Below are 27,725 nucleotides of genomic sequence, written 5' to 3'. Positions count from 1 at the left end.
AGAGGCAGCAAGAGGATGTGGGGACCCGGAAGTGAGAGGCGGGGGCCCGGCTAGACCCGGAGGGTGGAATGGTTTCTGTATCTCCTGGAGGGTGGAATGGTTTCTGTATCTCCTGGAGGGTTCCCACTTGGCCTTCAGTAAGGGTCAAGACGCAGGGGCTTGTACCAAAGGGGAGCAAAGCCGGGCTCTGCCCGAGGCCTCTAGGACCTCCGTCCCCCCATGTCGGAGGTAGGAGGCCTCATACCTCCCCCGCGCGCTGGAGTCAGAAAGTGGCCCACTGCAACCTAGCTTGGAGGAGGATCCAGGGAGGGATGGGTGCTGGCCCTTAGATGCCTGGAGATCTGATCCCATAACACTTTCAGGCCTCTGGGCTGTGATCCATTGCCTTAGCTAGTGTCGGAGTGCGCCTTTGAACCAGCGTGCCACAGTTTCTAAATCTGGTCCTAACAGTCTCCTAGCTGTGTGACCTCCAGGAAGTGATTTAGCCTCTCAGAACCTCAGTTTTCCCAGCTGTAAGGCAGTAGTACCTAGGGCTCAGTAAGTGTTGTGAATCGTGAGGCCAAACTGACTAGTTCCAATCCCAGCTCTATTGAACTAATTGTGCTTTGGACAGCCACTTAATTCATTTTCCTTGTGTGTAAGATGAGAATGATAATTAGTTCATGGGTTTTTTCAAGATTAAATGAAATGCCTTTCGAACATTATCTGACACATAGCCTTCAATGTGTGTCGATAAACAGAAATATTAGTATTTTCTACTCCGATTCCTCACAGCTGTGAAGGCAGGCGAACTGGAAAATTGGATTTCCAAGCTTTGCACTATGTTTTTTTCACATCTCTTGCCTAGACAGGCAGAGATATATTGGAAAAGGGTGCACCTCCAAAAAAAAAAAAAAAAAAAAAAGGTGGCCAAACAGACTCCTTGTAACTTGGTTCCCCCTTTCCATAGTTGTGATCACCATGAAGATTTTCTACGTTTTTCACTGTTTCTGAACCTATTTTAGCCATTGGTTCTTTTGCCACTCATATAGATTTAACCTGATATGTGCCAGATCCTTTGCTAGTCATGAAGATTCAAGACGCCCTACCAGCGCTCAGAGAGTTCAGTGTAGAAGAGCAGGGCTCCTTATTAAAATGCAGATTCTGATTCTATAGGTCGGGGGTAAGACCCCGGTTCTGCATTTCTTTTTCTTTTTTTTTTAGCTGAGGATCGAACCCACCAAGCGCTCTACCACTGAGCTAAACCCCCAACCCCATTTCTAACAAGCTCCCAGGTGATGCTGATGAAGCTGAGCCGTGAACAGCACTTTGAGTAGCAAGCTGTAGAGGATTTAACAAACCAGTGGATGGCGGGTGGCTGCAGGCAAAAGGCAAAGTCCGGGTTAACTGCCTGAAAACTTGAGGTGGTCCCCGCCCCTTTGCTTGCTGAGGTTCCCTCCCAGGAATCCGACACGTGACCGTGATGGGTGGTGGGACAGCCCTCACAGAGCAGAAGAACCCCGTAAGTGCCGTGTCTGTGAAGATGCCTCCTGACCTGCCTTCCCTGCCGCTGAAGATTGTGATGCTGCTACTGCTGCTGCTGCCCCTGCTGCTGCCCCTGCTGCTGCCCCAGGTAAGCTGAGAGGGTCGAACTGCCTGGCTGGCTGTGAGGAAAGGGAAACAGAACCGGCGGAGGAGAGATGGTCAACCACCGACAGTGCCAGTTCAATCTCTGAAGCCCTTGGCAGACATTGACCCTCGCTCCAGACCTCTGCTGAGCCAGGCTTCTCCCTTGCAGGCAGAAGCTCGCTCCTTCGTCGTGGATCGGCAACATGACAGATTCCTCCTGAACGGGGTCCCGTTCCGCTATATTTCTGGCAGCCTGCACTACTTTCGGGTACCGCCGGTACTTTGGGCCGACCGGCTTCTCAAGATGCAAATGAGCGGCCTCAACGCTGTACAGTTGTAAGAAGTGCTCTGGAGAGCTTGGTGGAAGCGACGTTTACTCTTCCTTAGAACGGGGAACAGGAAAACAAGACTGGGTTTGAAAAGGGTTGGAGCTCCAGGCAAGGGTGGGAAAGGGTGGCCCAGAACCTCCTTCCAGCTGCTTCTCTCTCTGCAAGTCCTGAGTACCCCTAGTTACCTCTGAGACCCGTTAACATCTTCCTTTCTCAGTTACGTGCCCTGGAACTACCACGAGCCAGAGCCTGGGGTCTATAACTTTAACGGCAGCCGGGATCTCATTGCTTTTTTGAACGAGGCAGCCAGAGCGAACCTGTTGGTCATACTGAGACCAGGACCTTACATCTGTGCAGAGTGGGAGATGGTGAGTTGTTGGAGAAGGGCGGGACCAAAGGCGAAGTTCGGAAGGCGGAGGGTGGTGGTGGGGTGGTGGTGGTGGTGGTGGTGGTGGTGGTGGTGGTGGTGGTGGTGTGTGTGAAGTGTCAAATACTACTATCTGCCCATACAGTAGGGGCCATTTTCAGCACTTACACTCAACATCCTCCTTTCTTACCTCCCACACTGAACCCCCAAACAAAGCTATCTGTAGCTCACAAGGGAGCTTATCCTGTAATCCCAGCACTTAGGAGGCTGAGACAGGAAGACTGCTGTTTGGGTTTGAGGCTAGCCTAGGCTACAGTGAACCCTTGTCTCAAAACAAAACGAAAACCCTGTATGCTTATGTGTTGCTTTATGTTTTTCTCAAGGGAGGTCTCCCATCTTGGCTGCTTCGAAAACCTAATATTCATCTGAGATCCTCAGATCCAGGTGAGTTGAGACAAGAGATTTGAGTATGTGAACAAGAGACCATCCTTCACTTGGAGGTCATATATTTATTCTTTCCTTCATGTCTAGCAGAAGACTAGAAACTGGGAACTTAGAGACCTAGTCTCTGGGCAAACTAAAACTTTTAATATTGTGCGGTGCATAGTAGGCATGTGATGTACACCTATAATCCCATCGCTTACAAGATAGAGACAGGAGGATCAGGAGTTCAAGATCATCCTCTACAGGCTCAGTCTGTTCCTCCTTTTCCCTTTCCTCTAAGTGCTGGACTGTCCCAGGATGAAGTCCTTGGATATATCTCTTTTCTAATTTCGCTCTTTAGGTAATCCTGTCCATTTGTGTGATAGAATTAACCTGTGAAGTATCTAATGACTCCCAAATAAGGTCCTTCTCTCCTAGGACCTTTCCCATGACTTCTCTACACACACTAAATCCCTGTGTTGCTTCTCGAGATAGACAAATAAAAGCTGCAGGGATATAGCTGAACCTAAGTTTCTGGTACGGGCTTTTCAAACCAGCTACTTATTTGTCCCTAGGATCTTCCCATCTCCACCAGGGGCACTCCATCTTCCACCCCAGCACTCTACACACCATGGTGTAACCCTTCACACCTCTCCTGCATTCACACTCTTTCCTGTCACCCTGCATTCAGGCCATCAGAAAATCTTGTCAGTATGACTCTCAACAATATTGAATTTCATTATTTCCGGTCACTTCCGCTGCCACCGGCCAGCCACAACCTCCCCTGGCTGGCATCTTAATTGCATCCTCGTTGCTCTTCCTGGTCTACTCTCCCTCCCATGCAGTCTGTTCTCAGTATAGCAGCCAGTGAACTTCTATGGAGACGGTGGAAACATACATCTCAAGTCATATCATACTGCTGCTTAAACCTCCTAACACGCGCTCCTCTCATTCAGAATATGAACCAGTCTCCTGGGCTCTAGGCCTGTCACCCTGGGATCTGCCCCACTGCCTTGTTCACTTGCCCCAGCCACACTGCTCTCATCCCTATTCTCCACACTTACCAGCCTCAGGTCCTAAGGCCTTTGCAGGTGGTGTTCGTTCGCTCAGCACCTCTGCAGCCACCTTCTAAATTGTAAGCATCCCATACTGAACTATGGTAGGCCTCCTTTGCTGCCTTGCAGTTTCTCATGTGTTCGTCTGCCTCCACTCCTAGAAAGAGAATCCGTAAGCCAGAGACTTTTCCCCCCTGTTTTCTTCCCTTCTATATACCCAGAACACTGCTTGAAGCATAGTCAGCACCCATAAACATTTGTTCAATGAGTAAATGTGGTTTCATATGCGCTTGGATGGACCTCCTTTATGTGAAACATAAAAAGAAAAATAATTAGGGGCTGGAGAGATGGCTCAGCAGTTAAGGGCATTGGCAGCACTTCCATAGGTCCTGAGTTAAATTCCCAGCAACCACATGGTGGCTCACTACCATCTGTAATGAGATCTGGCGCCCTCTTCTGGCAGGCAGGTGTACATGCAAATACACTACCATATACAAAAAGGAAAGAAAAATAATTAAACAATTTAAGATTTTTAAAGAATGGGCTAGGCATGGCAGCATATGTCTTTAATCCCAGCACTTAGGTGGCAGAGGCAGGCAGGTCTCAAGACCAGCCTGGTCCACAGAGGAAGTTCTAGGCCAGTCAGGGCTACTTTGTGAGACCTTTTTTCAAACAAAAAAAGGATTAAAAAATAGTCCTTATGACGTGGGTCAACAGATAAAGGTACCTGTTGCTTCTACCCATGCCAGCCTGAGTTTGATTCTCTTGGACTCATGTGGTGAAGGGAGAGAACCAACTCCTGCAAGTTGTCCTTTGACCTCAGCAAGCATGCTGTGGCTTGAGTGCGTGCATGCGCGCGCGCGTGCGCGCACACACACACACACACACACACACACACACACACAAATGAACGTTAATAAAAACTTCTTTTAAGCCAGGTGGTGGTGGTGCCAGTGCTCAGGAGGCAGAAGCAGGCAGATCTCTTGTGAGTTCAAGGCCATTCTGATTTATATAGTGAGTTTCAAGACAGTCCGTGCTACATAGGAGGACCCTGTTTAAAAAAAAAAAAGTTAAGGAAGGCATAAGTAAAGATGCCTGTCACCAAGCCTGATGACCAGAGTTTGATACTTGAGACCCAAGTGGTGGGAGGAGAAAGCTGACTCCTGAAGGTTGACTTTCACTCATATGCCACCACAGCACATACATTTGTTCTCTCTCTCTCTCTCTCTCTCTCACACACACACACACACACACACACACACACTCATGTCAGTGTTACTCTCAACAACATTGAGTTTAACTACTTCTGGTTACCCCTACCACTATCTGCTGGTCCATACCACCCCTCAGCCATCATAATAGCATAAATAAATAAATAAACAAACAAATAAATAAGTAAATATATCCAAATTTAAAATATGAGCATAAAGAATGGAGGCATAAATTAACAGCAACTAGAGACGGGGGATGGGAGAAAGAGTGTCAGGAAGAAGAAATAACTTGCATGGAGGCACTGAGGGGGAATCATAAAAGTCATAAAAAGAGCTGAGAACTGAAGGCATGAAGTCACATGGACTGGTCATTAACTAAGAGTCCGTCCAAGGCAAACACTACTTTTCTGTGAAATTTCACAGCACTCGGAGGTTGACGACATAATAGCCCCGTGTTATGTGGTTAGCCTTTTCTCTTAGGAAACAGTTTAGTTTCCTGTACTCCTAGAGTTTTCTCTGAGAGTCACTGCTGCTGAGACTGGAGAGGTGGCTCGGCACATCAGAGCACTTCTGGAGAAGCCAGGTTTGATTTCCAGCACCCCTGTGGTGGCTCATAACCATCTGTAACTCCAGTTCCCCGGATGCCCTCTTCTGGCCTCCTCTGCAGTTACATGGTACAAAGACATAACATGCAGGCAAAACATTCATACATACACAAAAAGAAATAAAAACAATAAAATTCAGAAAGAGTCACTGCTCTCTAGATTGAGTTGGGAGCCAGGGAAAGGGAGGCTACAGCCTAGAGTCTGGCACTGAGGAGACTATCAAGAATGCTGGGGAGGGGCTGCAAAGGCAGTGATCCCTAATGAGCAGAGCACACTGCTCCTTCCTTTAGACTTCCTTGCTGCTGTGGACTCCTGGTTCCAGGTCTTGCTGCCCAAGATCTATCCATTTCTCTACCACAATGGGGGCAACATCATTAGCATTCAGGTATGAATGGGAAGTAGGCTGGGCAAGAGAAGTCGGTCGAGGTGTCCTTGACCTCCCTTGCCTCACGGCTGGACCCTCCTTACTTTTCCCTGGTAGGTGGAGAACGAGTACGGTAGCTACAAGGCCTGTGACTTCAAGTATATGAGACACTTGGCTGGCCTCTTCCGGGCATTGCTAGGAGACGAGATCTTGCTCTTCACCACAGATGGGCCTCAGGGACTCAGATGTGGTTCCCTCCCAGGACTCTATACCACTATAGATTTTGGTCCAGGTCTCCCAAACAAGGGTTGGGAGTGGAGTCTGGGCACCTCCTCTGTGATATTTGTTTTTACCCTTGTTTCTCTTTGCAGCTGACAACATGACCAAACTCTTTGCCCTGCTTCGGAGTTATGAACCCCATGGGCCATTGGTGAGGGGCTATCAGGAAGGGGATAAAAAACATCTGGCTGGAATGGGACCAGCTTTATCCCCCCTCCCCTGACTTCTTTCACTTCTCTGTCTAGGTGAACTCTGAGTACTATACAGGCTGGCTGGATTACTGGGGCCAGAACCACTCCACCCGGTCCAGTATAGCTATAGCCCAAGGACTAGAAAAAATGCTCGAGTTGGGAGCCAGTGTGAACATGTAACTGAGGACACACTTATGTTCCTGGGGGTTGGAGTTTAAAGTTAAGATTCCAGAGGTCAGATTTTACCCTTTCTCCCACCCACCCCCACTTTAGGTACATGTTCCATGGAGGGACTAACTTTGGATACTGGAATGGTGAGTGTCGTCCCTGTGGTGGAAGCAGGGAGGTGATAAGGAATTAAAATCTTAGACTGCACAGATTAGGATGTCTGGAAGCTGGGTGGCTACCACTGTCCCCCTAATGGCAAGATTTTCTGCACAAAGCTCTTTGCTTAGTGCTTTATCACTTAAGACAATGTTAAGTTTATTAAATTACTTTAACCCAGGTGCTGACGAGAAGGGACACTTTCTTCCAATTACTACCAGCTACGACTACGATGCACCCATATCTGAAGCAGGGGATCCCACACCTAAGCTTTTTGCACTTCGAAATGTCATCAGCAAGGTGCCCTTTCATTAATTGGGGAGAAGGGAGAGTTTCCATACTGTTAAAGAACCCTACAAACTAGTGGTGCTTGTCTGGGTAACAGAGCCCTCTTAGCATTTCATGAAGTATTTACCACTCATATAGGACCATCTGGGGAGCTATACACATGTGAAAAATTATAGGGTCTTCATGGCTTCCTGCAGCCCATCCCTGGGTTCCAGGTCAAGAACCTTCTTTTAGGGCCTTGGATTCTTTTGGTTTTCCTATGACTACTGAGAGAATTTGGGCTCAGTTCCAGGAAATTCCCTTGGGACCTTTACCTCCCCCCAGCCCCAAGATGAAGCTTGGACCTCTGACTTTGAGCCTGGTAAGTTTCTCCTTCCCTTTCCTGGTCTTATACCAATGTTTTCTGAGTCATTTACCCTGAGCAGCCCTCAATTCAGACACTTAGCAGTTTGGTTGATCTTTATCCTCACAGGATGGGAATTTGCTGTCTTTCCTAGACTTTCTCTGCCCCCACGGCCCCATCCATTCAGTTTTGCCATTGACCTTTGAGGCTGTCAAGCAGGTAAGGTATAAACTCACATCTGATGGGAATGGCAGACTCCTTCAACAGCTACAGCCAAAAGTTCCTCTAAGCCACTGATGTTCCCACAGTGTCCGTCCTCATTACCAGCTCATCTTAAGACACCCATTCCTCTGTATCTAGGATCATGGCTTTATGCTGTACCGGACCTATCTGACTCACACGATTTTTAAACCAACACTATTCTGGGTGCCAAATAATGGAATTCATGACCGTGCCTATGTGATGGTGGATGGGGTAAGAACCTAATTCCCAACCAATTTATAATCTTAATTTCTTCCCTTCCCCCCAAACCCTATAGCTTTACAGTTTCCCTGTCTCTCACCCTTTCCCACCTTTTGCCCACATGGATTGAGGTTCAGGTTATAAGCTGGGATGAGGGAAAATGTGATTAAGGATAGTTTTTTTAACCAGGGATGTGGTGGGGCAACCTGCATTCCCAGCACTCAGTAGGCTGCAGCAGGGGAGTCACAGCATGGGCTATGCAGTGAGTTTTGGCAGTCTGGACTACATAGAGACCCTGTCACAAGAAAGCAGAGTACCGGAAGAGGTAGATAACCAACAAGACGATTCCACTCTCTTCCAAGTAAAGTCTTCTAATGTGGTTCACCGTGTAGGGCCGAGAACCTGGTCTTGGTCTTTGCCTTACTAGAACCTGTCTCTTGTCCACAGGAACTGATGGGGGTTCTGGAGCGGAACTTGAAAAATGAACTATATTTGACTGGGAAAGTAGGGGCCAAGCTGGATATTTTGCTAGAGAACATGGGGAGGCTCAGTTTTGGGTCTAACCACAGTGACTTCAAGGTAAGGTGGTTTTGCCTGTTCTTCCCCAGGACTGACCACCTCCTTTGGAGAACAGGGCCTAATGGAAGAACCCTAGGCTTAGGCAGAGGAATAGCGCTTGAAGATGTGGACATGGCCAGTTACATTCCAGAGCTTGATTAGGGATAGTGTGGGCCCTTGTGTGGATGCAGTGAATGGCTTCTCATTTGCTTCCCCACAGGGCCTGTTAGAACCACCGCTTCTGGGGCAGACGATCCTCACCGAGTGGATGATGTTCCCCCTCAAAGTTGATAAGCTTGTCAGGTGGTGGTTCCCCCTGCAGCTGATGAAGAGAGCACAGCCTCAGCCTGCCTCTGGCCCTGCCTTCTATTCCACAACATTTACAGTGTTAGGGAAACTTGGGGACACATTTCTGTACCTACCTGGATGGACAAAGGTACTGCTAACGGTGGTAGCTGAAGTGTGGGGGGCACATGACAAGGAAAACAAACTGGGAATAGAAATTACTCATCTGACCCGAAAGGGGACAGCTCTACCCCGTGGAGAGCTGACCCCTCGTTTTTCCACCCCACCCCCTCTCCCAGGGCCAAGTATGGATCAATGGGTTTAACTTGGGCCGGTACTGGACAAATCGGGGTCCACAACAGACCCTATATGTGCCAAGACTTCTGCTGTTCGGTAGATCGATCAACAAGATCACATTGCTGGAGCTGGAAAACGTGCCTCAGGAGCCCCAAATCCAATTTTTGGATACACATATCCTCAACAGCACTCTGCACTGGGGATATGCCTATTTTCTTCCAGAAACACAAGGTTCATATGAACCAATGGAACTAAGTGGGCACTGAAAGAAATATGACCCTTGAATCTGGGGCACAGGGCAGGAGCCTTTGGTGCTGGCCACAATGACCAAAAGGAATCAAAGGCTACAATCCCTCTGAATGTACGTACAGATACAGTTTTCTTGCCATACTTTATTGTGATTAAAATTCCAAAGACAGGACTGGCTCCACACACCTCTGTGGCCCTGTCTTTGCCCTTGTTCCTGAGTGTCCTTCACCCCATCTTCCACATAATCTCGAGCTTCATGAGGAGGAAGAGAAACCCTAGGTCTGAATGTGGCCCCAGGTGGTGTAAGAAATCAGGAAGAAGGCCCCCCTGCCCGACTGCGATGGTCTCGGAGGCAACGTGTGGAGCAGAAAGAGAAGTCGAGGTAGTGAAAGGGAATGAGGCCTTGGAGGGATACGCCACAACTCCAACAGCGTCTACACAAAAGGAGGAAAAATGACTGAACGGATGCCCCACAAACCTTCCCATCTCAGCTTTGCCAGCTCTCAAAGATCCCAGGGAACCTCAAATCCCCTCCGCGATCCTTCTCGACACCATGAAGGCCCTCATTCCTCATGCCCCGAGTGATCCTGAGGACACAGGAGGCCACCCTTTCATTCCCGGGCCCCGTACCCAGCGTTGACAGCCGCAGAGTCAGGAACTGGAGGGCCAGGGGCTCCCAACTGGGCGGCGAGTCGGCGTTCTGCAGCCAGAGCTCTCTGAAAAGCAGAGTCGATGTTGAAGAGTCGGCAGAGGTGAAGAGCTCACTCTGGAGAGGGGAGGTATGGCCTCACCTTCTCTCTGTCACTGAGGGCAGCAAATCGCCGCTGCTCTTCTTGCTCCTGCTCTTCCTGCTCCCTCTGCTTCTGCTGCTGCTGCTCCCGCTGTCGGCGGGCCGCCTTCTGCTCCTTCTTCCTTGCAGCCTGGCGGGCCTCCATTTCTTGAGTCAGTGGCCCTGGCACCTGGAGGATTTCCCAAAGTTACTGTAAAACTGTAAGGACCCCATGAGGAGCCGATGCCCTCCCACTCTGTAGCTCCTTTTCCAGCTCACCCGAGCCTTGTTGTAATCATAGGCATCAAGATTCTTCTCCATGAACCTTCGGAATTCATTCCGTGTGGCTTTGTCAGCTGCTACAGTATAAGGTGGCCGGGCCCTAGAGTCCCTAAGGGCAAAAACCCAAAACCGAGTTCAACTTGCCTCCTGCTTTTCCTGACATCACCCAAGGAAATAGTATCAAGTGCCAACAGGAGCTACCACATTATGCTCTTAATCCTAAACCGGCTCAGGATGGAGATACACTTACTGCACAGTAGGGTCAGCACCTGCCTCCAACAGAAGACGGACTACTAAGCCTCTTCCAGCTGCGGCTGCTGCGTGCAGGAGAGTAAAGCCACCAGAGCCCAAAGGGGCATTGAGTAGAGACCTAACTCCAGGGTCGACAGGCCCCGCAGCTAGCTGGAGCTTTAGCACCTCAACTTCCCCAGCTCGGCAAGCAGACAGAAGCGTGTCCCAGAGCTCTGGCTGATCAGGGGCTTTGGTTGTGACCACTTGGTCTGCCTGTGGGAGAGGCTCGTCTTGAGATTGCTGGAGAAGAGTCCCATGTGTCCCACACTGCTGGTCTTGACTTCTCTCTTTCTTCTTTTTCCTCCTCCTCCGCTTGGGCAACACCTCAAATTCACGAAGATCCAGGGTCCCCAGTGTCAACTCTACTAGCTCCAACTCTCCTTGGGAGCCATCCTCTTCCTGAGACTCTGAACCTAGGGGAATATGATGTTAGATCTGTCTAAATAGGGAGAGGGTGGAAGGATGTGGGCATCCTCAGATGGGCTTACATTTATAAAAAGATACTCAGATCATCCTGAAATGAAGTGTTTTTGTTCTGTCCCGGGACTCTCCCGGTGAACAGCATTAGGACAGCACAAAGGAGAAGAAAGCACCATCGTGGTGGTGCACGACTTAGTCCCAGCACTTGGGAGGCAGAGGCAGGCAGATCTCTGTGAGTTCGAGGCCAGCCTGGTCTACAGAGTGAGATCCAGGACAGGCACCAAAACTACACAGAAAAATCCTGTCTCAAAAAACAAACAAAACAAAACAAAAGAAAGAAAAGAAAAAGAAATAGAGGAAAGCAACCCTTAGCTCAATGCACAGCATCCAGTCACTCAAACAACACATTCCCTCCATGCTAAGTACCGGGAATCAATCTATGAGCAGTAATAAGATTTGGCAAGGTCACTAAACATGTCTTAGTGCATGCCTGTAATCCCAGCATTTGGAAACTGGAGGCAGAAGGACAGTGAGTTCAAGATCAGCCTGGGCTACATAGAGAGCTCCAGGCCAGCCTGGGCTAGACAACCAAGACCCCGCCTCAATAAGGAAGCAGCTCAGTGTGGTGGCTCAGGAGTGTAATCCAGCATTTGGGAGGCTGAGGCAGAAAAATCGCCATTATTTCAAGGCCACTGTGGACTACACAGTGAGTTCTAGACCAGTCTGGACTCAAGCGAGACTGTCTCAAAACATACCTTATTTTATAACAGACGCTGGTAGGGATGAGTGGATGGGTGTGGGTATGGTTGAAGGGCTTACCTGTCAACTGGTAGATGGGTCAGTTATGAGTTAGCCACGGCATTTTCTTTTCTGTTTTTTTTTTTTTTTTTGAGCTGAGGATCGAACCCAGGGCCTTGAGCTTTCTAGGCAAGCGCTCTACCACTGAGCTAAATCCCCAACCCGGTCACTGCATTTCCAGAGCAGACATGTAGATGTATTTGACAATTGCCAGATGATGCTCAAACCTTGTTTGAGTGATTTTTCATCCTGCCCAGGTGCCTTATTTTCATCACTGGGGACCTTTGCTTTTCCTTTATCAGTAGCCTTTTTCCTGTCCTCTCTCACTGGCTTCCAGTGTTTCTCAGGTGAATGAAATCTGACCATTTCTCGAGGGTCTTCATCTGCCATGAAACAAAAAAAGTCTGTCTCAAACTTGCAGGTCAATTGGGCTGCAGTCCACAGGCTAGAAAGCCCCGTGGTGTATATAGGTCTGTGTATGAGGTCCCAGGCCCAGAATAGCTCACCATACACCTGCAAGGCTGTCAGCTTATGAAGCACACGCTGAAGCTCTCCAAAAGTGGGTCTTCGGGTGGTGAGGGGGATATCCCAAAGTCGGGAATCATCCTTCTGCAAGGGTGCCCCTTGGCCTCCAAAGAACAAGGACCGGCCAGAGCGTGGGGCACGTAGCAGTATTATGTCTGCCTCCCCCAGTGCTTTAGCCCAGGTTGGCCCTGCTAGCAGGTCACGAACATCCTAAAGAGAGTAACTCCACTTAGCATGTTTCACTTACTTTTTTTTTAAATCTCCAAACAAAACAATGGCCCTCTGATCATATGCAGGGAGTGGCAGCTAGAAAGGGAGAAAGAATGAGAGAATATTCCTGGAGATCCCTATTCTATTGTCTACCCAGAAATCTACAAAGACTGAGAGATCAAAGGACTATCACAGGGATCTGTGAGGCCTAACTCACCTTATACAACATGGCTTCATTGTAACGCCTCAAGCTGGCTCCAGCAGAACGTGATGGCCTCCCCTGGGCATCCCGAAGGCCCTGGGCTGTGCCCCTCTTGGCCCGCACGGTATAACGGTGAAAGGTTTTGTGTGTCACCACTTCTCTTCTGTAGATGGCACACGCTCAGCACTAGAGACCAGCTGGTGCTCCCAGGTTAACGGGGTCCATCCTTAAACCCCATGCAGCACCCTCTCACCCTTGAAAAATGGCACCAGCAAAATGCCCAGCCGCAGCCATGAGCACCACGTAGTACCTGGGACCTCCACTTTGCAGGCTCTGTAGCAGCAACTCCGCTTTTTCTGGGGGAATCTATATGATGGATGCAACAGAAACATTCCACATGATGCATACATTGAGAACAAGAAACCATGTGTTACACTTGCATTATCTCATTAATTACAACCACCCTTGCCTTGTTTCCATTCCACAAAGAAGGATATTCAAGGCTCGGAGAGGTGGAGATGGAAGATGGAAGCAGTAGAATCACAGGTTAGCCTTAGCCCTTGACAGTCGACCCTTTCCAGATGCTGGCCAGTTTCAATTCAAGATTATGCTGTCAGGTATGACAGCCTAACCCAGAAGGAAGGGAGGAAATGAGACATGCATTGGATAAAGAAAATCCAGGCTGAGTATATATATAAAAGCTGGGGGGCTGGAGAGATGGCTCAGAGGTTAAGAGCACTGACTGCTCTTCCAGAGGTCCTGAGTTCAAGTCCCAGCAACTACATGGTAGCTCATAACCATCTGTAATGAGACCTGGTGCCCTCTTCTGGCCCATAGTCATACATGCTGTATACATAATAAATAAATCTAAAAAACAAAAAGCTGGGATTGATCACACAACCTGTACTATTACTTGCCTGGTGAGGGCCTAGGACACAGCGATAGGCATAAAGAAACTGGCCTTGGGCATTTTTGAAAAGGACCCGATGTGGGTAGAATCCTTGGGGTCGGTTAGGTTTTTCAAACTCAGCCCTCCCCTCATCCAGCGTCAGCGAGTCCTCCTCGCTAGATGAGTCTGAGTCTTCTGATCCTGAGATGCTGGAAAGATCTCCTGTGACAAATATGGGACATGCACGTTTGACATGCCACTTTTGACCTTTCTTCAAACCCCACTGTGTCTTTTCCACCCTACCCCTGCTCCCATACAGGCTTCCCCATACCAAGCATTAACCTGTGGAGCTCTGCTTTTCAAAGTCTGAAGCAGACAAGAGAGGCTTGTTCTTGAGACGTTGTTTTAGGTTAAAGCGATGCCAATCAAGTTTATAATGCTCTCTCTGGTGTGAAGGAAAAGGGAGGCAGACAGTGGGGATACATTCTACCTTGGCCAGGAAGCAAAGCTAGTCACAGAACTCTAGGAATCAGGCAGTGCCTAGCGCATTAGACAAAGTATGGATCTTTATTAACTTAAGTATCTCACCCCACCCACCATGACACTTCCACTGCTAATAGCTAGCCCTATACCCTGGCCTTTTACCTGTTCCTGGTGGTTCTGGAAGATCTGGTCACAGGCTGAACAAAATAATTTCTCTGAAATATCCAGAGAACATGGGGATACTTTTCTTCCTGACAGTGTGCTCTCTCCTGAACAGAAGAAAAGGTCATTGAAAGCAGAAAGTCTACAGAGAACTTCCAGTACCTAGAACTGTATCAAATACCTATTAAAAGGATAATACAGAAGAAAAGATGGCATGACCTTGCCTTCCAAGAATTTACAATCTGGCAATCATGAAATAAACGACACGGTAACTGTTCTGTACAATAAATATACTTTTGAAAAGATACATGTAAAATTAACAAATATTACAATCCAATTATCCAAATGGGTTGTCTGTGAGTTTGAGGCCAGTCTGGTCTACAAAGTGAGTTCCAGGACAGGCTCCAAAACTACACAGAGAAACCCTTTCTCAAAAAACAAAAAAAAGAAAAATCCTTTTCTTTTTGGTATTGGGGCTTTAAGGCCTCACACACCCTAAGCATATTTTGTTCCACTGAATTGCACCCTACTCCCACCCCCCCCCCCCCCCCCCAGTCTATTAAGTGCTACCTAACACACCTGAAGAACCCTAGGGAATAATTTGTAAATTATCAAAACTCAGTCATTTTTCATCAATCAGGAAAACACTTCCTGAATCAATGTTTTCCACATCCTTAGATACACAGTAAAAACAAACAAACAAAAAACAAAATAAACAAAAAAACAAACTACACTCCAAAAGAGAGCACCAGATCTCATTATAGGTAGTTGTGAGCCACCATGTGGTTGCTGGGAATGGAACTCATGACCTCTGAAAGAACAGATGGTGCTCTTAACCCCTGAGCCATCTCTCCAGCCCGCACCACATCTTAATACCTAAGCAAAATCTTATTTCAAGGTATCTTAAAAGTAGCTGGACTTCAGCTCCCTCCCTAGTAGGCCCTAAAATAATACACAGTACTGGGGATGGAACCCAGGACTACTACTGAGCTACATTCTCTAGCACTTAAAACATTTTTCCCTTCTGTGTCCCCCCACACACACACAAGATCTCACTATGGTGCAGGTTGTTCTTGGATCCCTACTACCTCCTCTTGCCTCAGTTTCCTAAGTGCTGGGATTACAGGTGTGTGCCACGACTCCCAGATTAAAATTACTTTTAACTATATAAAACCAGTTCCTAGATGCCAATTTATTTCTTACAGTTCAAGTTCCAGCGGACACACAACCTAAGAAAAGTGTAAGAAAACACAGCCAAAGACTAACGTATAAAATCAGTAAATTAGTCCATATAAGGGAATAGATCAGACTAGAGTCCACTTCAATTTGAAAAAGACCTAGGAACCGTGTTTTTAAAAGCAGTGGTATTAACGTGACGAGTAATAAACAAAAACCAGAAACTTATTTGGCGACAATTCATGGGCCAGCGCTGTAAACCATCCAAGGTTGAAAGATACTGGGGGTGGGGGTGGGGGTGGGGGAATAAGTCCAACAGAAAGAATCAGTGTGGACTCCTAAGCTGGGAAATAACAGTGTGAAAGTCTTCCGTGTTAACAGACTCCACGGAACCCTGTGACATTCCTCATAGGTCCACCCCAAAGCACCCCGGATACCTGGACAGGGAGTATGCGACGCCCCGGCCAGAGCCTCCGCGGGTGCTTGGCTCACCAGGCTCAGGCCCCGAATGAGTGGAGCTTCCGCGCTGAGGTCCAATAGGGAGATCGAGGCAGGAGCCAGGGCTGCACCTGGAGCCGGCGACATGGCTGAAGCAGAGAAACTCAGAAGTAGCTCCTGGAGCAGAAAGGGAGGGGAGAAGCAGCCCTCCAGGACGAGATCCTACTGCCGAGTCTCCAGGCGGCCCGGCCTGGCCATCCCCACGCAGAAAGGCCCCTCGGCCCTCACCTGCTCCCACGAATCAGTTCTGCGGTAAATACGTGAGGGTCTTACAGAAGTGAAATGAGGAGCACCCAGACCCAAATCGTGTCCAGCAGTTACCAGTCGGAGGCTAGTAATCTGATCGACTAGCGCCGACACCGACTGAACCTCGTCCCTCGCCCCCGTCCTCAGAAGCCGCCACTAATGACCCGGGAGGCGAGCCGCATGCACGTCTACCGTTCGAAAGCTGGATTTCTGCAACACCACAATCTGGCGGCTACGGAAAGGCGAAGGGGACACACAGAGGCGCTGGTAGCCCAGCCCTGCACCACGTAGAGCTCACTATTGGTCCTTTGCTCTACAAGACCCGCCTCCAACCCTTCGCCCTGCCCCCTGAGCCAAGAATTGGCCACCATGTCTCCACCCACTTTGTTCATTGGCCAGACTGGCTGCGGGTGACAGTGAATGACAGACGGAGGGCCTAGCGCTCCAGGTCTGGCCGAGCCCAGCAGAACAGACCGGGCTTCTGGAATCGCCCGGGTCGCGGTTCCTGCGGTGACACGCGAGACTGGTAACTGGAATCCTCAGGCCCAGGCCCAAGCTGGCCGGGGGTGCCCACAGAGCCCCAAGTGAGTTCGCGATGCGTAACGGGGGAAGGGGAGCCGCGGGCGGGCCGGGGGCGCGCAGCCAGAATGTTTTGATAGAGGGCGCGCGCGGCCAGGGGAGCGCGCGTGCGCCGGGGCCGCGCGCCGGGCTGTCCGCTGTTGGGAGCCTAGCCCCCGGCCTGGGGCCGGGCGACCCTGGGGCGCGCTGTGCTCAGGTCTTGGTGGCTGGGTTTGGGGAGGCATCCCAGCCCATCAGGGATATCAGCTGTAGGTCTGGCTCGACCGTTTCACCATCCGCAAACACCCCTGAGCACAGGCCCTTCCTGGGGAGATCCATGGGGGCTGGGGCTACACTGACCAGGTGAGTGTGTTTCCTGAGGCACAGGGCTTTCACTAACCGAGGGATTCGCTCTGGGACCAGGTCGGACCAAGATCCACTGTCCCCAGAGTGTTCACCAACTGGGAGTATACCATATCCTTGACCCCACCTGGCTCTAGGCACCTAGAGAACCCACTTATTCAGCTGGGATCTGGAGTCTACATAGATTGGAAATTTCCCATCCAGAAGCCATGCCTGCCTAGGTCTCTGATGCTAGGGAAGCAGAAGGGTCTCTGATGCTAGGGAACCAGAAAAATCTTGAGAAGACTCTCACTGGGGTTTTCTGGACTCTGAAAAGCATATCTGGTTTCTGAAGTTGAGGTGGACCAAAGGTAAATCAGTCCCGAAGGGCTGTATAGACTCTGACCTGTACTGACTTAGTCTCCACAGGGCAGGAGAGTTGTTATTCCTGGGTATCCTAGAAGTAGATGAATGGTCCTACATAGAACATCCGGGAGAAGTCGGCCACAACAGGGAAGGCTGCCTCTTGCCCATTGCCTTTCTCTGCCTTCCTCTTAGTGGGGCTTGGGTGGGTGGGAGAGTTGGATTCCCTTCTGTCCCAATGGGCTCTTTGAGGCCTGACACCTTTTCCTCCAGCAGCTGTCCAACCAGGGCATCCAGGACTGGCGTGGAGCAGAAACTGTCCATGGAGCTGGTAGGGTTATGTGCTTATCTTCACCATTTGTTTACAAAAATGTTTCAAACTGTTAGTCTCTGGAGAGATCAGGGTTTCCAGGAGGGGCAGGGGAGGAAACTTTCTCTTGATTGGACAAAAAATGAAACAGTTCACCCCACACCAAAGGGTCAGATTCTGGCACAGTAGCCGCCCAATAAAGGTTCTGGGAATGGATGACCAGAATTAAGGCCCCCTCAAGTCCCAAGCTTACTGTTCTTGGGTTATTATCCCTGCTCTGCTTCTGAGCCAAGGAAGTTAGTGGTAAAGACAAATCCTGAGTATTCTTTCTCACTCCTTCTGGCCTAGTGGGCAGGATAGCTTGTAGCTAGTGCCTGAATCTGATATAGGTTCTTTTCTTCACCAACTGCAGATTAACAAGGTGGACAGGAGGCCGCGGTGATGGCACAGTTCGACACTGAATACCAGCGCCTAGAGGCCTCCTACAGCGATTCACCCCCAGGGGAAGAGGACCTGCTGGTACACGTGGCAGAGGGGAGCAAATGTGAGTTTAGGGACATGACAGCCAGAGCAGGGGCATGGGTGAAAGTTACTGGAGGAACCCTGAGGGGGCGGGTGGCAGGGGACTAGTTACTTTAGGAATACGACGTTTCTGCTTCTTTGTCCACAGCACCTTGGCACCACATCGAAAACCTTGACCTCTTCTTCTCTCGAATATCCTTTGTGTCTCTGTGTTGGAGCTCTGGGACCTTTTAGCCTTCCTCCGAGCTAGGTCCCTGATGGGAAATGGGGATGAGTTCCACTCCAGTCCATGGAAGGGGAAATGAAACTCATTCTGAAATAACGATTGTTTAAAGTAATGATACAGCAGGGCGGTGGTGGTACACGCCTTTAATCCCACTTGGGAGGCAGAAGCAGGTAGATCTCTATGAGTTCAAGGCCAGCTTGGTCTACAAAATGAGTTCCAAGACAGTCAAGGCTACACAGAGAACCCCCAGTCTTGAAAAAAAAAAGATACCTCGTATTTACTGAGAACTATATGCACTTGTGTTCATTTATGAAGAACTCCCCCCCCCCTTTTTTTTTTGTTTTTGGTTTTTTGAGACAAGGTTTCTCTGTAGTTTTGGAGCCTGTCCTGGATCTCGCTCTGTAGACCAGGCTAGCCTTGAGCTCACAGAGATCCACCTGGTTCTGCCTCCCGAGTGCTGGGATTAAAGGCGTGCACCACCACACCACCACCGCCAGCAATGAAGAACTTTTCTAAGGATCTTAATTTATAAGGAAACCTTTCTAATAGGATTGTTAATGGTAATAATGTCTTTTGATTCTGTCAATTCTGTGTTAAATACTTTGTGAATGCATTTTCCTATTAATAATCCTGAAAGGTAATTATGGCTACTATTAATTTGCTACTATGGACAAAGCTTAGGGAAATGACTTGTTAAAGATCACACTCCAGAAAGTTATAGACCCAGGACTTCTGCTTGGGAGTGTGAGGACATCCAAGTCTTGTGTTCTTAAGTGTCTGTGCTTACCGGCCATTTGTTCTTAACACTTACACGTTTATAATCTACATCAGAAGAATGGCTTCACATGTATGCTCATTGGAGAGATTTTTGAACTCATGTAAGTAAGCAAAGGGATGGGTGCTGTGGTAAAGGAATCCTTATCCTGGTCTTCCCGTTTGCTCACACCTGGCCATACCTGCCAGTGCAATTCAATCCTAGGCCCCCAATTCTGCAAACCTTTACCGCCAAGGACCAGGGATAGTATCAAATCCTATATATAGCCTCACCTCTTGCAAGAAGGGCTTCCCAGGTTCTATCTCTTTCATGACAAGAACTTACGAATCATTCTCTCAAGTCTGTAGGAGGATGTATGTGGTTCAGTCAGGGGTCTTAGGAAAGAGCCTGTATTCTGTCTGACTACACATTAGCTCTGCTGCCAGGGTGGAAAGCCTTTTAAGTGGGGAGAAATAGTTTGGTGTTGCCAGAGGGGGAGGAGTTAGGAAGGGAGAGTTTGTTTGTTTGTTTGTTTGTTTGTTTGAGACAGGACTGCTTCATGTATCTCTGGCTATGCTGGAACACCCTTTGTAGACTAGGCTGGGTAAGCTCAGATATTTGCCTACTTGAGTTGGGGATTAAAGGTGTGAGTCAGCATGCCCAGCTGAATGGGAGTTCTTTTGTTGTTTTTCTTAATGATAAGAATGAGTTCACTAGCCGGGCACTGGTAGCTCCTCACACCTTCAAGCCCAGCACTTGGGAGGCAGAGGCAGGTGGATCTCTGAGTTCGAGGCCAGCCTGGCCTACAAAACAAGTTCCAGGACAGCCAAGACTGTTACACAAAGAAACCCTGCCACACACACACACACACACACACACACACACACACACACAAAAGCTAGAGACCATGGGCCATAATCATAAAACCTCTGAGGATCAAGTCCAATGATGCAAAAGTAAGCTTGATGCTTCTATGGTACCTGAACCTAAGAGTAAAATATAGGAGCCAACAGCCAATTTGTGCCTAAAAGGTCTTGTGAGATTGAGCAGTAGGCACAGTGTTGTATTTAAAAAGGCAAGAAGGAGTCACATCACACAACAGGGCCCACGTAGGAGGTTTATTGAGGGGAAGGGCAGAGAGAAAGGGCAAAGAAGTGGGCAGGGACCTTTCCCTGGGGATGGGAGGTGGGCAAGGCCCGCCTTTTATAAGGAAACCTAGTGAATGCACAGGAGGTCCTCTTAGTGGCTGCAGCTGAGGTATAGCCTGTCAGGACCCTAAGGGCAGGCCAGTACAGATGTCTAAATGCTAACACAGGGCCCATTAGGAGTTCTCCAGCCCCTCTAACTTCCCATCTTGTTCAGTGGTTTCTAGGCTCCTTGCTTGTTCCACTTTATCTCACTGGTACCTCTCTGACTCTTGGCCGGCATCCCTTCTCTTCAACTTCCCAGGCAGTTCCTCTTTGTGGTTGCCTTCACCACCTTCCTGGTTAGTTGTGTGGACTACGACATCCTATTTGCCAACAAGATGGTGAACCACAGTCTTCATCCTACTGAACCTGTCAAGGTCACTCTGCCAGATGCCTTTTTGCCCGCCCAAGTCTGTAGTGCCAGGTAAGGATGCATGCGGGCCCTGAGACGCCGCCAGTGAATAGAAAGTAGAAGAGTACGAGGCGGCGACTCCATGTTGCTAAGACTCTAACCTCAAGGACCCCACCTCCTTTCCTTTTTCCCTACCAGGATTCAGGAAAATGGCTCGCTCATTACCATCCTGGTCATTGCTGGTGTCTTCTGGATCCACCGGCTTATCAAGTTCATCTATAACATTTGCTGCTATTGGGAGATCCACTCCTTCTACCTGCATGCTCTACGTATCCCCATGGTAAGCCCGGAAGTTGGGCCGTTAGCAACATAGCCTAGGACATCTTAGGAAGGATGAGGTGTATCTTGAGCATCCCATGTCCATAGCTGTCGCTGGCAGGTATGGTAGTCAACGTTCTGTTAATGTGAAAAGATATCTGCTATAATCAATGAGGATTGATTTGGGCTCCATTTTGGAGATATGAATCTATAGTTGGTTGGTCCAGTTTCTTTGCCTGTAGTGAGACAGTAAATCATGGCAAGAGCGCATGACATGTCACAGCAAGAGCACATCACATGTCATGGCAAGAGCACATCACATGTCATGGCAAGAGCACATCACATGACATGTCATGGCCAGCATACTTGACAGAGGAAGCCTGTTCACATCATGGTAGCCAGGAAGTTAAGAGAAAGGCAGGATGGCATGGACCCAAAGTCCCAATGATCTCATCCAAGAGCAGTCCCCATGACCTAATTTAATCCCTCTAGACCTACCTCTTGAGCATTCTACCTCTTGCTAGTAGTATCCCTGGCCAGGGACCCAGCCCTTAACACATGGGCCTTTGAGGGGCATTCCAGAGCTGAACTAAAACAGCAGGTTAGGAAGCTTCTCTCCCATCTAAGCACATGACTTAGATCTGGGTAACATCTCCTATGCTCTATCTTTGGTCCCCCCCCACCCTGCAGTCGGCCCTTCCATATTGCACATGGCAGGAAGTGCAGGCCCGGATTGTGCAGACACAGAAGGAGCATCAGATCTGCATCCACAAGCGTGAGCTGACAGAGTTGGACATCTACCATCGCATCCTGCGTTTCCAGAACTACATGGTGGCGCTGGTGAACAAGTCCCTCCTGCCTCTGCGCTTCCGCCTGCCTGGCCTCGGAGAGGTTGTCTTTTTCACGCGTGGTCTCAAGTACAACTTTGAGCTGATCCTCTTCTGGGGACCTGGCTCCTTGTTTCTCAACGAATGGAGCCTCAAGGCTGAGTACAAACGTGGAGGGCAACGGTTAGAGCTGGCCCAGCGCCTCAGCAACCGCATCCTGTGGATTGGCATCGCCAACTTCCTGCTGTGCCCCCTCATCCTCATCTGGCAGATCCTCTACGCCTTCTTCAGCTATGCCGAGGTGCTGAAGAGAGAGCCGGGGGCCCTGGGAGCACGTTGCTGGTCACTGTATGGCCGCTGCTACCTCCGCCACTTCAATGAGCTGGAACACGAGCTGCAGTCCCGCCTCAACCGTGGCTACAAGCCTGCCTCCAAGTACATGAATTGCTTCCTGTCGCCGCTCCTGACTCTGCTGGCCAAGAATGGTGCTTTCTTCGCCGGCTCGATCCTGGCTGTGCTGATTGCTCTCACTATCTACGATGAAGACGTGTTAGCTGTGGAACATGTCCTCACTACCGTCACACTTCTGGGAGTCACAGTGACCGTGTGCAGGTGTGCCAGGGCAATGGGTGGGAGTCAGCAGAGTGGCATTCTGGGAAAGGCCTATGTCTTACCACGAACCTGATCCTACTAGGTCCTTCATCCCAGACCAGCACATGGTGTTCTGCCCTGAGCAGCTGCTCCGAGTGATCCTCGCTCACATCCACTACATGCCTGACCACTGGCAGGGTAATGCCCACCGCTCGCAGACCCGGGACGAGTTTGCCCAGCTCTTCCAGTACAAGGCAGTGAGTGGAGTTGGAGTTAGGGCCTGCTAGAGACTGACTGGTGTCTTGGTGATAAGGGCTGGGCTTTCTCCTGCTTGCTTGTGACCTGAGTCCCCCTCCCTTTTAGGTGTTCATCTTGGAGGAGTTGCTGAGTCCCATTGTCACACCCCTGATTCTCATTTTCTGCCTACGTCCACGTGCTCTAGAGATCATAGACTTCTTCCGCAACTTCACAGTGGAGGTTGTTGGCGTTGGAGACACCTGCTCCTTTGCTCAGATGGATGTTCGCCAGCATGGTCATCCTCAGGTACGAGGGGAGGTCAGGGCAGATGGCCAGGGACAACATTGGCTCATAGTAACCTTGGGAAAACTGCAAAAAGCTATCGTTTCTAAGTCAGCAAACCACAAGAAGGTAGTCGAGCCGGTGGGCATCCCTGGATTCCAGCCTTGATTTGAACCGTCAGCCATGCTCCCTTGAGAAAAGTACAGGACAAGTGACTGACCCAGTGTGTGGCCACTCCTGGGGTGGGCATCACGGTTTCTGGATAGATATGACAATGCAGTGCAGTCACGGTCCTCCAGGGCCAGGGCCTCTTCCCAGCAGGGAGGAAAAAAAAAAAACCAAAAAGAAACCAAAAAAACCCGCGAAGGGTTCCTGTAAGCACTCAGGCCTGCTTATGGCCTTCTCCCTTGCACAGTGGCTGTCTGGAGGGCAGACCGAGGCCTCGGTGTACCAGCAGGCTGAGGATGGGAAGACTGAGCTGTCACTCATGCACTTCGCCATCACTAATCCCGGCTGGCAGCCACCTCGTGAGAGCACAGCTTTCCTGGGCTTCCTCAAGGAGCAGGTTCAGCGAGATGGAGCCGCTGCCGGCCTTGCCCAAGGTGGTCTGCTCCCTGAGAATGCCCTTTTCACGTCCATTCAGTCCTTACAGTCTGAGTCTGAGGTGTGTATCTAGGGCCTGGGTGATGGCGGGCATGATGGATTCCAGCGAGGGAGGGCAATGAGCACGGGACACAGGGTGACAGGGTGGGAGGTTCCTCTGTCTGTTCATTCTGGGCCACTGGATCCTGAGGTCTGGGGCATGAGAGGCCTCACCCTGCCCTGAGAATACTGCTCCTCCCTTTCTTTCATAGCCACTGAGCCTTATTGCAAATGTGGTAGCTGGCTCATCCTGCCGGGGACCCCCACTTTCCAGAGACCTGCAGGGCTCCAGGCACAGGGCTGAAGTTGCTTCTGCCCTTCGCTCCTTCTCCCCGCTACAACCTGGCCAGGCTCCCCAAGGCCGGGTTCCCAGTACCATGACAGGCTCTGGGTGAGTGGAGGTGGGTCATGATGGGCGGGCATGGCAGTAGCCCACAGAAACGTGTATAGACCTTGAACTTGTTGACACTGCTGTCTGTCTGTGCTGGGAGGACAGAGTGGATGCCAGGACAGCCAGCTCCGGGAGCAGTGTGTGGGAAGGACAGCTGCAGAGCCTGGTGCTGTCAGAATACGCGTCCACTGAGATGAGCCTTCATGCCCTCTATATGCACCAGGTGAGTGGGCAGCTGAACAACAGCAGATTCCAGCCCTTCTCTGCCTCTCACCTGCTCTAGTCTCCACGGTCACATATGTCCTCTTCATGGCATCTTTAGCCAGAGTGTTGTCCTGTTTCCTGAAGTCCTCTCTCCTCCTCTTCTCTCTAAGACTTTCTAATGGTTCTCAGTAAAAGCTTCCTGTCTCCACTCTCTTGAAGCTAATGTCATCTTGTCAGTACTGAGGATTGAACTCAGGGCCCTGGACATGCTGGGCAAGCCCCGAACTATATCCTCAGCCTTCTTTTTTCTTACTATTCTGAAAACCATTTTCACTAAATTACCTAGACATCTTCCTCCTTCCATGGCTCTCAAGTAGCTGTGGTTACAGGCCTGTGCCTTCAGGCCCAGCTCCTCCTCCTCCTGAATCTTTTTCCTTCTCTTCTCCTCTCCTTCCTCCCTCCTCTTCTTTTTGTCTTGGCTTTTGAAAACAGTGTAACTCTTGACTGTGTAGACCAGGCTGGCCTCATCCCTGCTGCTTCATGTTGAGTTCTCACACACAGCTGCCTCCTGGGTTTCCTTGTTTTCCCCATAGCCTCTGGTGCTAGCTGAGATTCATCTGTGTCTTTATTTAATAGGTTATGGTCAATTCTGCCTCATAACCACCACCACTAGGGTACAAGCCCCACAAGGGTGCCAGTTTTGTTTGTTCACCACTGTGTTCTGTGTACCTAAAACAGTACCTGGCACTTAGACCCTCTGTGAACGTTCTATGATCAGAGTGGGTAAAATGAGGCCTGGGGGTGTAGCTCATTTAGTAGAGTGCTTACTCCATGTACATGGCCGGTAGTTCACCCCCAGCACTACCTAAATGTTTGTAATCCTGGGGGAGATAAAGTCAGGAGGATCAGAAGTTCAAGATCGTTCTCAATGACCCATTGAGTTTAAGGTCAACCTGAGCTATGCAGGAGACTTTTCCAGGGGTCTCCATAGAGCATCTCCCATCTGTTGTACACTACTAACATCTTAGATGCTGTGTGTGTGAGTGGGAACGGAAGATGCTGGGGTGGGCACGGCTGTTTCAGATAGACTCCCTTCTGGCCCCACTAATTGCCCCTCCCCACCCACTTCTTCAGCTCCACAAGCAGCAGACCCAGGCTGAGCCCGAGCGGCATGTGTGGCATCGCCGGGAGAGCGATGAGAGTGGAGAGAGTGCCCCTGAAGAGGGGGGAGAGGGTGCCCGGGCCTCCCAACCCATTCCCCGATCCGCCAGCTATCCCTGTGCCGCAGCCCGGCCTGGAGCACCCGAGACCACCGCCCTGCACGGGGCCTTCCAGAGGCGCTACGGGGGCATCACAGGTATCCATCTGACTGGGAGTCTCGGAGCAAAGAGATTTCAGAGAAGGGTGGTTCTTTAGAAGGAAGGAGACCGACGGGATGGCGTCCAAGGAGACTAAGCCTCCAAGTAGTCCCCCGAACCTTCACATTGCTCTTTGTGTTCTTGCTTCTCTCTACAGATCCCGGCACAGTGGCCCGTGCTCCCTCCCACTTCTCCAGGCTGCCCCTGGGAGGATGGGCAGAAGATGGGCAGCCAGCATCAAGACATCCGGAGCCCGTGCCAGAGGAGGGCTCGGAGGATGAGCTGCCCCCTCAAGTGCACAAGGTAAGGGCCCAAGAGCAACAACAGCTGCCAGCAGTAGTGACTTCCGGGGGGCAAGCACAGCTTCTCCTGTGAGGAAAGTGTCTCCCACTCAGTGCTGTCCACTCCCTTCAGAATACACTTTCTTGGGGCTGGAGAGATGGCTCAATGGTTAAGGACACTGGGGGCTCTTCCAGAAGACCCAGGTTGGATTTCCAGCACCCACATGGTGGCTCAGAACCATCTATAACCCCAGTCTCAGGGGATCAGATACCTTCTGGCCTCCATAGATAGGCGCTGCACATAAGTGATTCACAGACTTACATGCAGACAAAACACCATATGTACAAATAAATTTAAAAAAAACCTTCCTTCCTTTTACAATTCTGAAGTTCAAGGCTTACTCTTCCAAGCTTCCAGCATTTGATTTCCTTTATGTCTGGACTCCTGTAGGGCAAGAAGGTAGCTGAAGACTATCTACTGCCAGTCACTTTTCTCTCCACAGGTATAGACAAGGTAGAAGAGGGTCCCCATGCTCCAGGATGGAGGCAACAGCTGCCCTGCCAACCATCTGCCTGCCACGAGAGGGGGTCTCTGAGTGTTGCCTGGCCCCACGTGTGTGGTGTTTGTGTGTCCCTGCGTGGCCAAGGGAGGTGCCAACCCTGGGCTTGCCATAGCCCAAGAAGAGTTTGAGGCCTAGGGACACGCGAGACTCTAGCCTCATCCCCAGGACTCCCTTGGCTCAGAGTGTGGTGCTAGAAACTGGTCCCCAGCCCACTCCCAGTACTGCCATCTTTGCATCCACCCCTGCAAGTCTCCAGAGGGCTTCCTACCCCAGAAGCTGCCAAGCAGAAGAACCTGTGCCAACTGTGGAGTGGGGAGGCAGGGCCCGAACCCTCAACCCATCTGGAACAGCTGAGCAGCTCAGGCTGTGGCCCTTACCTCACCCCCAGTCCTCACCCAGCGCTACAGCCAGCTCACCTCTCCTGCTCCCTCCACATCACTGGCATGTGTGTGCTGCTTGCTCCTGTTCTGTTCGCCTGCCTCCTTCTGTTTGGCTTCTTGCTTTTTGTTGGGGTGAGAGCCGTAGCTCCCAGCTCCCCTCACACTATCTTTTGACACTAAGATGGGAGGTTTCTAAATTGCAGGAACAGGATGGAAATTCTTGACTACCCTCTCCGACTTTTAGGGTGGGCACTTGGGAGTGTGAGGCCTTCCTGGCCCCCCCTCCCCACTGCTGCTTACTGTATCAGGGGACTGCCAGGGCAGGATTGTGACCTCAGTCATCTATATCCCAGCAAGAGAGCTCTGCCCTGCATCCCTCACTTCTCCAGAGGAGGATAAAGGGATAATGAACTCACTCACCCTAGCCTAGGGCTTTGACATTGCATGCTGGGGTTCAGCTCCTACCCTCCCCACACTCCCTTCCCCAGCTCTGCTCGACTGTGGGAGGTAAACTATGCCGAAGGTGGTGGACTCTGCTGTCCTTGTCCACAGCAGAACAGGGTGGGAAACCCTATACAGCTTGATAACCCTTAATAAAGAAGGGACTTTGATTGGGTTGTGCTTCCTTTTTCTCAAGCTGCAGCTGGGATCTTAGGACTGTAAGAGACCTGGCCGGGAGTCTCTGGAAACCCGCAGAGCTGTGGCACGGCAGGGATACAGAGCTAGAAAGGCTGTTTCCAGTGTACCTCAGTAGCTTGAGGCTCTGGGGTTCGATCTCTGGCACTGAAAAAAACAAAGTCATCCTGTTGGCTCATGCTTGAAATCCCAGTACTAGGAGGCTAAGACAA

The 27,725-nt window shown here is 50.1% G+C and overlaps 3 protein-coding genes across 13 annotated transcripts; 2 read left to right on the top strand and 1 right to left on the bottom strand.

Annotated features, from left to right (window-relative positions):
- Nucleotides 1-13: 13 nt before the first annotated feature.
- On the top strand, nt 14-11,092 carry Glb1l (galactosidase beta 1 like). 4 transcript variants are annotated; one of them, XM_036172773.1, is made up of 17 exons: nt 14-31; nt 1,431-1,612; nt 1,778-1,944; nt 2,155-2,305; nt 2,688-2,748; nt 5,889-5,983; nt 6,080-6,254; nt 6,334-6,392; nt 6,487-6,608; nt 6,706-6,746; nt 6,938-7,056; nt 7,331-7,405; nt 7,517-7,606; nt 7,748-7,861; nt 8,297-8,428; nt 8,628-8,843; nt 8,992-11,092. In XM_036172773.1, the coding sequence occupies exons 1-17, from the start codon at nt 16-18 to the stop codon at nt 9,253-9,255; spliced, it is 2,079 nt and encodes a 692-aa protein (XP_036028666.1). In that variant the 5' UTR covers nt 14-15; the 3' UTR covers nt 9,256-11,092. The 4 variants fall into 4 exon arrangements, with proteins under 4 accessions (XP_036028666.1, XP_036028665.1, XP_036028664.1 ...); XM_036172772.1 differs by having other exon boundaries at nt 18-228; nt 1,479-1,612; XM_036172771.1 differs by having other exon boundaries at nt 18-228; nt 1,443-1,612.
- Nucleotides 9,362-16,326, bottom strand: Ankzf1 (ankyrin repeat and zinc finger peptidyl tRNA hydrolase 1). 5 transcript variants are annotated; one of them, XM_036172778.1, is made up of 14 exons: nt 16,172-16,326; nt 15,883-16,060; nt 14,270-14,376; nt 13,967-14,069; nt 13,653-13,846; nt 12,989-13,101; nt 12,751-12,898; nt 12,305-12,533; nt 12,026-12,181; nt 10,540-10,993; nt 10,287-10,398; nt 10,030-10,197; nt 9,869-9,954; nt 9,362-9,672 (listed from the first exon to the last, which is right to left on the bottom strand). In XM_036172778.1, exons 2-14 carry the CDS (start codon nt 16,028-16,030, stop codon nt 9,549-9,551), a joined length of 2,142 nt encoding a protein of 713 aa, XP_036028671.1. In that variant the 5' UTR covers nt 16,031-16,060; nt 16,172-16,326; the 3' UTR covers nt 9,362-9,548. The 5 variants fall into 5 exon arrangements, with proteins under 5 accessions (XP_036028671.1, XP_036028668.1, XP_036028669.1 ...); XM_036172775.1 differs by having other exon boundaries at nt 15,883-16,032; nt 16,172-16,235; XM_036172776.1 differs by lacking the exons at nt 13,653-13,846; nt 13,967-14,069 and having other exon boundaries at nt 16,172-16,232.
- Nucleotides 16,327-16,603: 277 nt separating this feature from the next.
- On the top strand, nt 16,604-27,488 carry Atg9a (autophagy related 9A). 4 transcript variants are annotated; one of them, XM_036173504.1, is made up of 16 exons: nt 16,604-16,773; nt 17,729-17,783; nt 18,175-18,306; nt 18,433-18,476; nt 19,324-19,388; nt 20,714-20,875; nt 21,002-21,143; nt 21,812-22,560; nt 22,643-22,796; nt 22,903-23,082; nt 23,474-23,722; nt 23,913-24,091; nt 24,197-24,314; nt 25,430-25,652; nt 25,811-25,956; nt 26,438-27,488. In XM_036173504.1, exons 3-16 carry the CDS (start codon nt 18,204-18,206, stop codon nt 26,441-26,443), a joined length of 2,520 nt encoding a protein of 839 aa, XP_036029397.1. In that variant the 5' UTR covers nt 16,604-16,773; nt 17,729-17,783; nt 18,175-18,203; the 3' UTR covers nt 26,444-27,488. The 4 variants fall into 4 exon arrangements, with proteins under 4 accessions (XP_036029397.1, XP_036029399.1, XP_036029400.1 ...); XM_036173506.1 differs by having other exon boundaries at nt 17,726-17,783; XM_036173507.1 differs by lacking the exon at nt 16,604-16,773 and adding an exon at nt 16,851-17,110.
- The last annotated feature ends 237 nt before the right edge of the window (nt 27,489-27,725 follow it).

This window comes from Onychomys torridus, chromosome 23 (assembly GCF_903995425.1).
Source record: "Onychomys torridus chromosome 23, mOncTor1.1, whole genome shotgun sequence".
Classification (NCBI taxonomy): domain Eukaryota; kingdom Metazoa; phylum Chordata; class Mammalia; order Rodentia; family Cricetidae; genus Onychomys; species Onychomys torridus.
The sequence above is the reverse complement of the archived record's forward strand: the minus strand, read 5'-3'. Positions and strand labels throughout refer to the sequence as shown.

Bases quoted from the DNA above. Each gene is read 5' to 3' on its own strand.
- Glb1l (XM_036172770.1), top strand. From the start codon at position 69: ATGGTTTCTGTATCTCCTGGAGGGTGGAATGGTTTCTGTATCTCCTGG. The intron at 6,255-6,333 runs GTCTCCCAAACA...TTCTCTTTGCAG, and splicing joins CACTATAGATTTTGGTCCAG to CTGACAACATGACCAAACTC. The intron at 8,429-8,627 runs GTAAGGTGGTTT...GCTTCCCCACAG, and splicing joins CTAACCACAGTGACTTCAAG to GGCCTGTTAGAACCACCGCT.
- Ankzf1 (XM_036172778.1), bottom strand. From the start codon at position 16,030: ATGTCGCCGGCTCCAGGTGCAGCCCTGGCTCCTGCCTCGATCTCCCTA. The intron at 13,847-13,966 runs GTTAATGCTTGG...TATTTGTCACAG, and splicing joins TGAAAAGCAGAGCTCCACAG to GAGATCTTTCCAGCATCTCA. The intron at 12,534-12,750 runs GTGAGTTAGGCC...TACTCTCTTTAG, and splicing joins ATGAAGCCATGTTGTATAAG to GATGTTCGTGACCTGCTAGC.
- Atg9a (XM_036173504.1), top strand. From the start codon at position 18,204: ATGGCACAGTTCGACACTGAATACCAGCGCCTAGAGGCCTCCTACAGC. The intron at 22,561-22,642 runs GTGTGCCAGGGC...TGATCCTACTAG, and splicing joins GTCACAGTGACCGTGTGCAG to GTCCTTCATCCCAGACCAGC. The intron at 22,797-22,902 runs GTGAGTGGAGTT...CCTCCCTTTTAG, and splicing joins AGCTCTTCCAGTACAAGGCA to GTGTTCATCTTGGAGGAGTT.